The 13,524-nt window shown below is 44.9% G+C and overlaps 1 protein-coding gene across 1 annotated transcript in view; it reads right to left on the bottom strand.

Moving 5' to 3' along the window:
- LOC128974186 (mucin-5B) overlaps window positions 1-13,524 on the bottom strand; it is a 76,143-nt gene that overhangs the window by 46,491 nt on the left and 16,128 nt on the right. Inside the window, exons 8-14 of the mRNA XM_054390734.1 lie at window positions 13,315-13,432; window positions 11,292-11,430; window positions 9,760-9,861; window positions 5,081-5,150; window positions 3,295-3,432; window positions 2,098-2,262; window positions 113-207 (exon numbers count right to left, since the gene is read on the bottom strand). Of these exons, the coding sequence (XP_054246709.1) occupies window positions 113-207; window positions 2,098-2,262; window positions 3,295-3,432; window positions 5,081-5,150; window positions 9,760-9,861; window positions 11,292-11,430; window positions 13,315-13,432 (827 nt within the window). The remainder of the gene's footprint in view (window positions 1-112; window positions 208-2,097; window positions 2,263-3,294; window positions 3,433-5,080; window positions 5,151-9,759; window positions 9,862-11,291; window positions 11,431-13,314; window positions 13,433-13,524) is intronic.

Genomic DNA, 13,524 nt, shown 5'->3' with positions numbered 1-13,524 from the left:
GAGCTTCCCTGCAAACATCCATTACTGTAACCTGCTTCATTCCCCAGGCTACTTTCATGGCAGCTCTCTCTCTGGACTAGATTAAATCACCCCCTTAAATCCAGTGCCTTACCTTGATGTACACAGAAGGGTCTACAGCAGCATGGCAGGCAGCAAATGCACTGCTTGTGTTGGACAGGAGAGCACACCAATGCTGGGCAAATTTTTCTGAAGTGAGAGAAAATATTACAGTCCACAGTCACTTAAACCATTTGGCTACCTGGATCAATATTCTTATCAGGTGTCACACAGAACAGGAATGTCCTGAAGTGTTCAGATTATGTCAAAGGGAAATACAGGACATGAGCACAGCCAGGTGACAAGCATAGGCAGATGGCAGACCAGGCATCTCCATAAAAGAAGTTTCACCTGCCAAGTGCTAACATTGTGGCTGGGCTTGCAGAACATCTGCAAAGCCTCCCCATTTTTATTATTTTCCATCCAGCTTTCCTAATCCTTTACAGTCAGGCTAAGCTTTATACTCAGAAAATAACAAGGGGACAGAGAGGGGCCAGGAGGATGAGCAGAGGGCTGGAACTGCTCTGCCATGGAGACAGCCTGAGAGAGTTGGGGTTGTGCAGGCTGGAGAGGAGAAGGCTCCCAGGAGACCTTCTTGTAGCCTTCCAGGATCTGAAGGGGGCTCCAAGAAAGCTGGGGAGGGACTTTTGAGGGTGTCAGGGAGTGATAGGACTGGGGGGGAGTGGAGCAAAACCAGAAATGGGGAGATTCAGATTGAATGTTAGGAAGAAGCTCTTCCCCATGAGGGTGGTGAGAGACTGGCGCAGGTTACCCAGGGAGGTGGTGGAAGTTTTTTAAGGAAGTTTTTGCAGCCAGGCTGGATGTGAGGTGTCCCTGCCCATGGCAGGGTGACTGGAACTGGATGATCCTTGAGGTCCCTTCCAACCCTGATGATTCTATAACATCAAACATGCAATGACCAGTGAGCAGTGTGGCTGTGAGCTGCAGCCTCAATTTCCACATGGCAACACCCAGAGAGTAGAGTCTGAATCCTGTGAAGCATAGAATCACAGAACTACACAAACTGCATCGGGTTGGAAGGCACCCTCAAAAGTCATCTCCAACCCCACTGCTGTGTGCAGGGACCTCAACTAGAGCAGGTTGCTCAGGGCCCCATCAAGTCTGATCTTGGAGCTGCCCAGGGATGTGGCCTCTACCACGTCTCTGGGCAACCTATTCCACTATTTCACTACCCTCATTGTAAAGGATTTCCTCCTAATATCCAACTTAAATCTACCCTGCTCCAGTTTCAAGCTGTTGCCCCTCACCCTATCACTCCCAGCCCTTGTCAAAAGTCCCTCCCCGAGCTCTCCTCTAACCCCCTTCACACACTGGAAGGCTGCTTTAAGGTTTCCCTGAAGCCTTCTCTTCCTCAAACTGAACATTCCCAACCTGTCTTTCTAAGAGAGGTGCTCCAGCCCCATACCATCTTCAAGGCCCTCCAGCAGGGCCATATCCTTCCTGTGTTGAGGACTCCAGAGGTGGACACAGTGCTGCAGGTGAGGTCTCACCAGAGCAGAGTGGCAGAATCACCTCTCTATCTGCTGGCCACACTTCTTCTGATGCAGCCCAGGTTCTGATTTGCCCTCTGGGCAAATCCAAACCCAGTGAAAACAAGAAGCAGAGAGGACCCCTGGTAGATCAGAGAAGTACTGTTGGTAACTTACTCCTTTTGACTTCAGCACAGCTGTAACAATCTAGACTAGATGAAAATCTTGCCCAGATACTAACAACCAAGTACACTCTGCCTTAAAACTACTCTGTTCTCACTGCTGCTGTGTGTGTTTTTCAAGCCATGAGTGAAGGTGTTGGTTCTTTCTCCAGCAGTGCAGTTATTTCTCTTTTAAAAGCAAAGCTGTCTCCTTAAAAAAACCTCCAAAAGCCAAATGTGTTGTCTCTGTAATAGCCTCAAAGATGGTGGTTTCTGATGTTTTGGAGGTTTTTTTTTGAGATTTTTGAAAGGTGTTTTTTTTTTTTTTTGGTTCTCCATCATGTGAAAATTATTTAGCACTGCTAATCCAGGGATGAAAAGCCTGCTACCTTTATCCACACTGTTTGAACAAGGATCTTCAAAGCTGTCCTCGACATCAAAACAGCTGGCTCGGGTTTTCCATGAGTTACCAAAAGCAGAAGCTGAGTCTTCCACAGCTCCAGTGACTGTTCTGAAGTCATCAGTCTGGATGTTATTGAAATTGCCACAAAGACCTTGTGTGGATGGTAGGAAAACGAAAGAAAAAAAAAAAAAGAGAGAAGAAATCACTGCATGAGTGGAAAAAGGAATGGCATCTAGATGAACTCTCTTCACCCCATAATGAACCTCGTCTGAGAGAAGCCAAATTTCCTTCAGAGACTTCCTGATGTTACCACAAATCAAACCTTGTATTTAGAGTGTAATTATTATTCTTTTTTTTTTTTTTTTTGCATTAGTGTAGCACTTAGTGATAGCGCAGAGATTAGGAGCTGCTTAAATGGATTTCAGTAAACACTGGCAGGCAGAGAAGTACCTTCCCCAAAGGCTTGTAAGCAAAGGAAATTGCAAAAGCAAAACAAAAGGGGTTGGAGGCAGACAGGATGTAATCCCATTACACAGACAGAAGCACAAAAAGCTTGAAGGATGTAAACAGGAGATGGGTGGCAAGCCCAAGAGCACAGGCTGCATCTCCCAAGTCTCTGCTGAAGGCTGCATTTACAGAAAGAGTCTAAAAGACCTGCACGCCCCAAACATCACAGAAACCACCTCATTTTCCTCAGCAAGTGGAAGGGTTTTGCAGTCTCACAATGTATCAGAGGTTGGAAGGGACCTCAAGAGGTCATCAGGTCCAACCCCCCTGCCAGAGCAGCATCACTTAGGGTAGTCTGCAATTGAATGCATCCAGGTGGGTTTGAAAGTGTCCAGAGAAGGAGACTCCACAACCCCCCTGGGCAGCCTGTTCCAGGGCTCTGTCACCCTCACTGGAAAGAAGTTCCTCCTCATGTTGAGGTGAAATCTTCTATGTTCAAGTTTGAACCCATTGTTCCTTGTCTTATCACTGTGAACCACCCAAAAGGGCCTGGCCCCCTCCACTTGAAACCCAACAGGTTTAGCCAACACCTTGTATCAGGACAGCTACAGATTTAACCAGGGGTCCTAGCATACCAAAGGCAATATAAAAACCAAACCATTTGTTCACTTAAAGCGGTAGGCAAGCAGCTGTAACCCAGTGTGAAAGCAGAAAGGCAGAGTGTGCTGTGCCCCACCTGCAGTGCGGTTCTGGTAGGAGTGATGGACCTTGATGGAGACCTGCATCAGAGGTTTCATTTGCACTCGGATCCGGACTCCAGCTGAGCTCAAGATTGTGATGAAAAAGGTAGAGGGTCTGAAGATGGTGATGCCATCTAAGGGGGAGGAATGGGGGGGAAGAAGAAGGAAAAAAATGTATGAACTTACAAATCATAGAATAGAATCATAGAATCAGTCAGGGTTGGAAGGGACCACAAGGATCAGCCAGTTCCAACCCCCCTGCCGTGGGCAGGGACACCTCACACTACATCAGGCTGGCCAGAGCCTCATCCAGCCTGGCTGCAAACACCTCCAGGGATGGGGCCTCAACCACCTCCCTGGACAACCCATTCCAGGCTCTCACCACTCTCATGGGGAAGAACTTCTTCCTCAAGTCCAGTCTGAATCTTCCCACTTCCAGCTTTATTCCATTCCCCCTAGTCCTGTCACTACCTGATAGCCTAAAAAGTCCCTCCCCAGCTTTCTTGGAGCCCCCTTCAGATCCTGGAAGGCCGCAAGAAGGCTCGGAGCCTTCTCTTCTCCAGACTGAACAGCTCCAACTCTCTCAGTCTGTCTCCAGAGCAGAGCAGCTCCAGCCCTCTGCTCATCCTCATGGCCCTTCTCTGGACACCTTCCAGCATGTCCATATCCCTCTTGTAATAGGGGCTCCAGAACTGGATGCAGTACTCCAGGTGGGGTCTCACCAGAGCTGAGCAGAGGGGGAGAATCACCTCCCTTGCCCTGCTGGCCACACTTCTCCTGATGCAGCCCAGGCTGTGGTTGGCTTTCTGGGCTGCAAGTGCACACTGACAGCTCCTGTTGAGCTTCTCATCCCCCAGCACCCCCAAGTCCCTCTCCTCAGGGCTGCTCTCCAGCCAGTCCCTGCCCAGCCTGCATTTGTGCTTGGGATTGACTCAACCCACATGCAGGACCCTGCCCTTGGTCTTGTTGAACCTCCTGAGGTTGGCTTGTGCCCAGCTCTGCAGCCTGTCCAGGTCCCTCTGGATGGCATCCCTTCCCTCCAGCCTGTCTGCTGCACCACACACTTGGTGAATCTTTCTGAAGCTGAGTAAATGGGAATAGGTTTAAGCTGGATCTAAGGAAGAAATTCTTCACTTAGGAGGGTGGCAAGACCCTGGAATGGATTGTCCAGAGAGGTTGTGGATGCTCCCTCCCTGGAGATGTTCAAGGTCAGGTTGGATGGGGCCTTGAAGAACCTGGTCTAGTTGAGAGGTGTCCCTGCCCATGGCAGTGAGGTTGGCTTAGATGATCTCTAAGGTCTCTCCCACCCTAAGCTGTTCTGAGATTCTTTTTGCCAGTTCACCCAGTGTAACACAAGAATTCCCAGGCAGTCCCAATCCCAAATGACCCAACAATAAGCAGGATCATGTTCTTTTCAGAGAAAGGAGCACGAATCCCTCTGTAAATAGATGTTGGATAGTCTGGGGATGATGTTTACAGGATGTCACAGGATGTTAGGGGTTGGAAGGGACCTCTGGAGATCTTTCAGTCCAACCCCCCCTGCCAGAGCAGGACCACAGAATCCAGCACAGGTCGCACAGGAACACATCCAGACAGGGCCTGGAAAGGCTCCAGAGAAAGAGACTCCACAACTTCTATGGGGATCCTGTTCCAGTGCTCTGTGACCCTCACAGTGAAGAAGTTCCTCCTCATGCTGAGATGGAACCTGCTGTGCTGGAGTTTATATCCATTGCCCCTTGTCCTGTCACAGGGATAAACTGAGGTGTGAAAGAGGACATTTACCTTTGCTTACTGGCAGCTTCACAATGAAATTGTTCATGTAGATATTTCCACAGGAGCATACTTTTATAGTCTGCATGGAAGAGGTAAAAAGAAACATCCCAACAGTGATGAATGTGTAGACATGAGAGAGATTACAACAACCTGAGAGGCTTCATTAAGCTTCCTCTATTGACTATAGAAGATCCCTGCCTTCCGCTATTGACTATAGAACATCACTGCCTTCCTTTATTGACTATAGAAGGTCTCTGTCTCCCTTTATTGACTATGGAAGGTCTCTATCTCCCTTTATTGACTATAGAAGAGCTCTATCTCCCTTTATTGACTATAGAAGAGCTCTATCTCCCTTTATTGACTATAGAAGAGCTCTATCTCCCTTTATTGACTATAGAAGGTCCCTGTCTCCCTTTATTGACTATAGAAGGTCCCTGTCTCCCTTTATTGACTATAGAAGGTCCCTGTCTCCCTTTATTGACTATAGAAGGTCCCTGTCTCCCTTTATTGACTATAGAAGGTCCCTGTCTCCCTTTATTGACTATACAAGAGCTCTATCTCCCTTTATTAACTATAGAAGAGCTCTATCTCCCTTTATTGACTATAGAAGAGCTCTATCTCCCTTTATTGACTATACAAGAGCTCTATCTCCCTTTATTGACTATACAAGAGCTCTATCTCCCTTTATTGACTATAGAAGAGCTCTATCTCCCTTTATTGACTATACAAGAGCTCTATCTCCCTTTATTGACTATAGAAGAGCTCTATCTCCCTTTATTGACTATAGAAGGTCCCTGTCTCCCTTTATTGACTATAGAAGAGCTCTGTCTCCCTTTATTGACTATACAAGAACTCTATCTCCCTTTATTAACTATAGAAGGTCTCTATTCCCTTTATTGACTATAGAAGAGCTTTATCTCCCTTTATTGACTATAGAAGAGCTCTGTCTCCCTTTATTAACTATAGAAGAGCTCTATTCCCTTTATTGACTATAGAAGAGCTTTATCTCCCTTTATTGACTATAGAAGAGCTCTGTCTCCCTTTATTGACTATAGAAGAGCTCTATCTCCCTTTATTGACTATAGAAGAGCTCTATCTCCCTTTATTGACTATAGAAGGTCCCTGTCTCCCTTTATTGACTATAGAAGGTCCCTGTCTCCCTTTATTGACTATAGAAGGTCCCTGTCTCCCTTTATTGACTATACAAGAGCTCTATCTCCCTTTATTAACTATAGAAGGTCTCTATTCCCTTTATTGACTATAGAAGAGCTTTATCTCCCTTTATTGACTATAGAAGAGCTCTGTCTCCCTTTATTAACTATAGAAGGTCTCTATTCCCTTTATTGACTATAGAAGAGCTTTATCTCTCTTTATTGACTATAGAAGAGCTCTATCTCCCTTTATTGACTATAGAAGAGCTCTATCTCCCTTTATTGACTATAGAAGAGCTCTATCTCCCTTTATTGACTATAGAAGAGCTCTATCTCCCTTTATTGACTATAGAAGAGCTCTGTCTCCCTTTATTGACTATAGAAGAGCTCTATCTCCCTTTATTGACTATAGAAGAGCTCTGTCTCCCTTTATTGACTATAGAAGAGCTCTGTCTCCCTTTATTGACTATACAAGAGCTCTATCTCCCTTTATTGACTATACAAGAGCTCTATCTCCCTTTATTAACTATAGAAGGTCTCTATTCCCTTTATTGACTATAGAAGAGCTCTATCTCCCTTTATTGACTATAGAAGAGCTCTATCTCCCTTTATTGACTATAGAAGAGCTCTGTCTCCCTTTATTGACTATAGAAGAGCTCTGTCTCCCTTTATTGACTATACAAGAGCTCTATCTCCCTTTATTAACTATAGAAGGTCTCTGTCTCCCTTTATTGACTATAGAAGAGCTCTATCTCCCTTTATTGACTATAGAAGAGCTCTGTCTCCCTTTATTGACTATAGAAGGTCTCTATCTCCCTTTATTGACTATAGAAGAGCTCTGTCTCCCTTTATTGACTATAGAAGGTCTCTATCTCCCTTTATTGACTATAGAAGAGCTCTGTCTCCCTTTATTGACTATAGAAGGTCTCTATCTCCCTTTATTGACTATAGAAGGTCTCTATCTCCCTTTATTGACTATGGAAGGTCTCTATCTCCCTTTATTGACTATAGAAGAGCTCTATTTCCCTTTATTGACTATAGAAGAGCTTTATCTCTCTTTATTGACTATAGAAGGTCCCTGTCTCCCTTTATTGACTATGGAAGGTCTCTATCTCCCTTTATTGACTATAGAAGAGCTCTGTCTCCCTTTATTGACTATAGAAGAGCTCTGTCTCCCTTTATTGACTATAGAAGAGCTCTATCTCCCTTTATTGACTATAGAAGAGCTCTGTCTCCCTTTATTGACTATAGAAGAGCTCTGTCTCCCTTTATTGACTATAGAAGAGCTCTATCTCCCTTTATTGACTATACAAGAGCTCTATCTCCCTTTATTAACTATAGAAGGTCTCTATTCCCTTTATTGACTATAGAAGAGCTCTATCTCCCTTTATTGACTATAGAAGAGCTCTATCTCCCTTTATTGACTATAGAAGAGCTCTATCTCCCTTTATTGACTATAGAAGAGCTCTATCTCCCTTTATTGACTATAGAAGAGCTCTGTCTCCCTTTATTGACTATAGAAGAGCTCTGTCTCCCTTTATTGACTATACAAGAGCTCTATCTCCCTTTATTAACTACAGAAGGTCTCTGTCTCCCTTTATTGACTATAGAAGAGCTCTATCTCCCTTTATTGACTATAGAAGAGCTCTGTCTCCCTTTATTGACTATAGAAGGTCTCTATCTCCCTTTATTGACTATAGAAGGTCTCTATCTCCCTTTATTAACTATAGAAGGTCTCTATTCCCTTTATTGACTATGGAAGGTCTCTATCTCCCTTTATTGACTATAGAAGAGCTCTATCTCCCTTTATTGACTATAGAAGTACCTGTCTCCCTTTATTGACTATAGAAGAGCTCTATCTCCCTTTATTGACTATACAAGAGCTCTATCTCCCTTTATTGACTATAGAAGAGCTCTATCTCCCTTTATTGACTAAAGAAGATCCCTATCTCCCTTTATTGACTATAGAAGAGCTCTATCTCCCTTTATTGACTATAGAAGAGCTCTATTTCCCTTTATTGACTATAGAAGAGCTTTATCTCTCTTTATTGACTATAGAAGGTCCCTGTCTCCCTTTATTGACTATGGAAGGTCTCTATCTCCCTTTATTGACTATAGAAGAGCTCTATCTCCCTTTATTGACTATAGAAGGTCCCTGTCTCCCTTTATTGACTATAGAAGAGCTCTATCTCCCTTTATTGACTATAGAAGGTCCCTGTCTCCCTTTATTGACTATACAAGAGCTCTATCTCCCTTTATTAACTATAGAAGGTCTCTATTCCCTTTATTGACTATAGAAGAGCTTTATCTCTCTTTATTGACTATAGAAGGTTCCTGTCTCCCTTTATTGACTATGGAAGGTCTCTATCTCCCTTTATTGACTATAGAAGGTCTCTATCTCCCTTTATTGACTATGGAAGGTCTCTATCTCCCTTTATTGACTATGGAAGGTCTCTGTCTCCCTTTATTGACTATAGAAGAGCTCTATCTCCCTTTATTGACTATAGAAGGTCCCTGTCTCCCTTTATTGACTATACAAGAGCTCTATCTCCCTTTATTAACTATAGAAGGTCTCTATTCCCTTTATTGACTATAGAAGAGCTTTATCTCTCTTTATTGACTATAGAAGGTCCCTGTCTCCCTTTATTGACTATAGAAGAGCTCTATCTCCCTTTATTGACTATAGAAGAGCTCTATCTCCCTTTATTGACTATAGAAGAGCTCTATCTCCCTTTATTGACTATAGAAGAGCTCTATCTCCCTTTATTGACTATACAAGAGCTCTATCTCCCTTTATTGACTATAGAAGAGCTCTATCTCCCTTTATTGACTATAGAAGAGCTCTGTCTTCCTTTATTGACTATAGAAGAGCTCTATCTCCCTTTATTGACTATAGAAGAGCTCTATCTCCCTTTATTGACTATAGAAGGTCTCTATCTCCCTTTATTGACTATAGAAGATCACTGTCTTCCTCTATTGACTATAGAAGGAGGTTAGGATGTTGGAGCTCCTAACAAGGTTAGGACTGCATTGGTTAAATACCAGGTGTAAAGAAAGGATCTATATAACCTGAGGAAAGCCTAAATACCAGCCCTCACTCAGCTTCCACTGAACTCAGTTTGAATCATGGCACAGCTTCTGGCCTTCATTTGCAAATACTTGTTCACTCATTGAAGTAGGACTTAGAAGTGTTGTAAAGAGAAGGGGTTATTTTCCTGTAGAAGTCTCAATCTTCCAAAACAACACAAGTGAAAAAGTTGGAACTCATGGGAAAACAAAAAGGGAAAGCTAACAAGGATGATTTTTAACCATCTACCTGTAAAGAAAATGGAAAAGCTGGAATCCAAAAGAAGTGGAAAGGAAAGAACTCTTGTAGAACAAAACCAATAACTGCATACACCACATCATCTACTGGTATTAATCTTGCAGCCTCAGGATTGCAACAGACCAAAATGAGTCCAGGGTATCAGAGAGATCCCATCTTTGAACCTAAATATAAGTGACATGGTATGCCACTAATTAAAGCAAGTTACTTACAGTTCTGCCAATTGTGACTAATACATTCTTCAGGCAAGTCATTGTCTTTGATGTCCCACACTGGATGATCTCACCAATCACCACAAAGGTGTCAGCAGTGTTCTGAAAAGATGTGGAAAAAGAGATGTGCAGACATTGTTAGCATCTCATAGGGAGGCAGCAGGGAGAGAAAAAAAGCTGTCTCTGAAAGGCTAAACTGGAATAATGAAAGAGCTGAGGCATTTAATCTCTGACTGCAAACTGCTTTGTGTCATCGCCAAAATCAATAATCATAGACTTGTCAGGGTGAGAAGGGACCTCAAGGGTCATCCAGTTCCAACCCCCTGCCATGGGCAGGGACACCTCACACCACAGCAGGTTGCTCACAGCCACATCCAGCCTGGCCTTAAACACTTCCTTAAAAAACTTCCACCACCTCCCTGGGCAACCTGTGCCAGTCTCTCACCACCCTCATGGGGAACAACTTCTTCCTAACAGCCAATCTCAATCTCCCCACTGTGAGTTTTGCTCCATTCCCCCCATTCCTATCACTCCCTGATACCCTCAAAAGTCCCTCCCCAGCTTTCTTGTAATCCCCTCCAGATAGTGGAAGGCCACCAGAAGGTCTCCTGGGAGCCTTCTCTTCTCCAGACTGCACAACCCCAACTCTCTCAGTCTGTCTCCAGAGCAGAGCAGCTCCAACCCTCTCTCATCCTCATGGCCCTTCTCTGGACACCTTCCAGCACCTCTGGAACAGAGGCTCCAGACCTGGACACAGAGCTCCAGGAGTGGTCTCAGCAGAGTGGAGCAGAGGGGGAGAATCCCCTCCCTGGCCCTGCTGGCCACACTTCTCTTGCTGCAGCCCAGGCTCTGCTTGGCTCTCTGGCCTGCAATTGTTCACTGCTGAATTCTCATCCCCCAGCACCCCCAAGGCCTTTCCTTCAGGGCTGCCCTCAAGCCAGTCCCTGCCCAGCCTATATTGGTGCTTGGGGTTGTCCTGACCCAGCTGCAGGACCTTGCACTAGGTCTTGTTGAACTTCATGCCCACTGGCTTTCCTCTGCACTCTACTTCCTTACTCTCAGCCTGTGTGGATTGTGTATTTGTGGACAGTCAACCTGGAATTCCATCTTTTTTTTGGAGGGATTTCTGCTCATCCCCTTCCTTTTGACAGTCAACAAATATACAAGATCACAGGATGATAAGGGTTGGAAGGGACCTTTTGAGATCATGAAGTCCAACCCCCTCTCACTTGGAGAAAGCTTCAGGAGAAATACTTAAATCTAATACAGCCTCTAAGGAAATGAATTCATTCAAATATTAAAAAAAAAAATAGTGAAATTATGTTGAAGCTGCAAACCTGTGATGCTAAGCATCAAGCAGCTGACTTGCAATCCATTGCCAATGGGACAATTTATGAGGTTTAAGGCTGAGCATGTGTTGAAGTGCTTTGCTGGATTGGTGCCATTTAATGAAGTCACACAAGGCTCCAGCACAGCTTAACTGCCTCATGCCTCTCCAGAGGCTTAGGAGTGAAACAGGAGTTTGTCCATACCTTAGCTAAGACATAATGACAGTTGCCATGAAAATTGAACCTCTTGTTATCAAACGTGGTTATGTGGAATCCTCCATCTAGATGGCAGCTTCCAGAGCAGGGCAGAGAGATACAGTTCCAGTGGCCTCCTTGGCAAGTGCTGCACAGAACCCAAAAAGGAGCAGTCAGAAGATACACAGCTTTGAAGGTGAGCTAACACAGAATCATAGAATCACAGAATCATAGAACCATAGAATCAGTCAGGGTTGGAAGGGACCTCAAGGCTCATCCAGTTCCAACCCCCCTGCCATGGGCAGGGACACCTCACACTACATCAGGCTGGCCAGAGCCTCATCCAGCCTGGCTGCAAACACCTCCAGGGATGGGACCTCAACCACCTCCCTGGACAACCCATTCCAGGCTCTCATCACTCTCTCCCTCACATCCAGTCTGAATCTCCTCACTTCCAGCTTTATTCCATTCCTCCCAGTCCTGTCACTACCTGAAAGCCTAAAAAGTTCCTCCCCAGCTTTCTTGGAGCCCCCTTCAGATCCTGGAAGGCCACAAGAAGGTCACCTCAGAGCCTTCTCTTCTCCAGACTGAACAGCCCCAACTCTCTCAGTCTGTCCTCATAGGAGAGGTGCTCCAGCCCTCTGCTCATCCTGGTGGCCCTTCTCTGGACACCTTCCAGCATGTCCATATCCCTCTTGTAACAGAGGCTCCAGAACTGGATGCAGTACTCCAGGTGGGGTCTCAGCAGAGCTGAGCAGAGGGGGAGAATCACCTCCCTTGCCCTGCTGGCCACACTTGATACAGCCCAGGATCTGGTTGGCTTTCTGGGGTGCACGAGCATCTTCCTCTGAAGCTGCACAGATGACACCCTCTTGGTTTGGTTGGGTTTTTTTTTCAGCTTGTTATCCAGTTGTTTATTAAATCCCTCAGGGAGGAAGACTTTTTATTAGGCCCTTCCAGTCTCACGGTGAAATGCCTCTCAGTGACAGACTTAAATGCACACTGAGCTTCCAACCAGCTCCTTCAGAGACATGGAGTTGGTCAAGCAAGAAATGTTTTCCAGGGCCTAAATGCTTCCCTTGACTTTTTAAAGAAAGAAGAACCTCTTCAAGTAGGATCTTGCAACATTTTATGCTCCTGATGCAACCTTTCAGCAGGTTGCTCATGCAAGATTTCAGTAACTAATGGTGGAAGACCTGAGATAATGAGCAGGTACAGCTCTCAGAGCTGTGCACACAAGGGGAGAACAGCCCAGCCACATCAGCTCAGGCTTTGTGAGGAGTGAGGATGTGGCTGGGTGGGAAACACCCAAAACCCATCAAGTTCAGTCCCTCAAAACTGCAGTTTTGAGAAGTATTTCCTCAAAATGCAGGAAATACTCAGTCCAAAAGGGTTTGCAGAACATTTGGTCTACCCCACCATGCACCACAGCATATTTCATTCCTCTGTGTGGCAAAGGTTATGCTCAGGGCCATGGAAAAGTGCTGTGTGTCCCAGGAGCTCCAATAGAACATTCACCAGATGGATATCAGAGCAAGACATAAAACTGGTTTGAGAATAATATACCTGAGGTCTTATCACCTTGAACTAGTGCAGGGTGGAGATGGGTTCAAGTTACAGGTTTTTTTTTTTTTCCAAATCAGATCATTCTCAAGGATCAGGACTTTTGAGATCCAGGCCTTGAGACAGCCTTCTGTAGATATGGAGATGGTTGGAAATCTAATTTATTATCGTGGTAGGATCCCCTGCCTCACTTGAGAGGCCAATGCCTCCAAACTAAGCAATCTAGAGTCTCATTTTTCTGCAGCCTGAAACCTTGAGCTCATTTTTTGCTGGCAGTTCCAAAAGAAACTGTGTGAGGTTGAGGACTACCTCTACGTTTTCCTATATTGTTGAAATTCAGACCCAGGTTCTCATTATTAAGTGTTAGAAATAGGTGGGGGGAAAATGGAAAAAAGAGCAGAAAGCAATTCATCAACACTCTGACATCAATTCCTTGGCTTGGTCAATGCAATCAAGTTCTCAACAGTACCAGTTTTGGCAGGGAGTGGAGTAAGTCCCTCCAGACATGTAGACTTTGCCTTGGAACATACAGGGGCAGCTGTCTCTGGGGATGCATTTTTTGCCTCCGAGGTCATCCAGGATGGTTCCTGTGCAGACACATTGGCTAGTTAATATTCCTTTGGTGAGGCTGGGGGGGGGGATGGTTTTAGGGCTATGCCTTTCAAATTTTTCACAGATC

The sequence above is a fragment of the Indicator indicator genome, chromosome 21 (assembly GCF_027791375.1).
Source record: "Indicator indicator isolate 239-I01 chromosome 21, UM_Iind_1.1, whole genome shotgun sequence".
In the NCBI taxonomy this organism is placed as follows: Eukaryota; Metazoa; Chordata; class Aves; order Piciformes; family Indicatoridae; genus Indicator; species Indicator indicator.
Note: the sequence above shows the minus strand (reverse complement) of the source record. Positions and strands in the feature narration are given on the sequence as shown.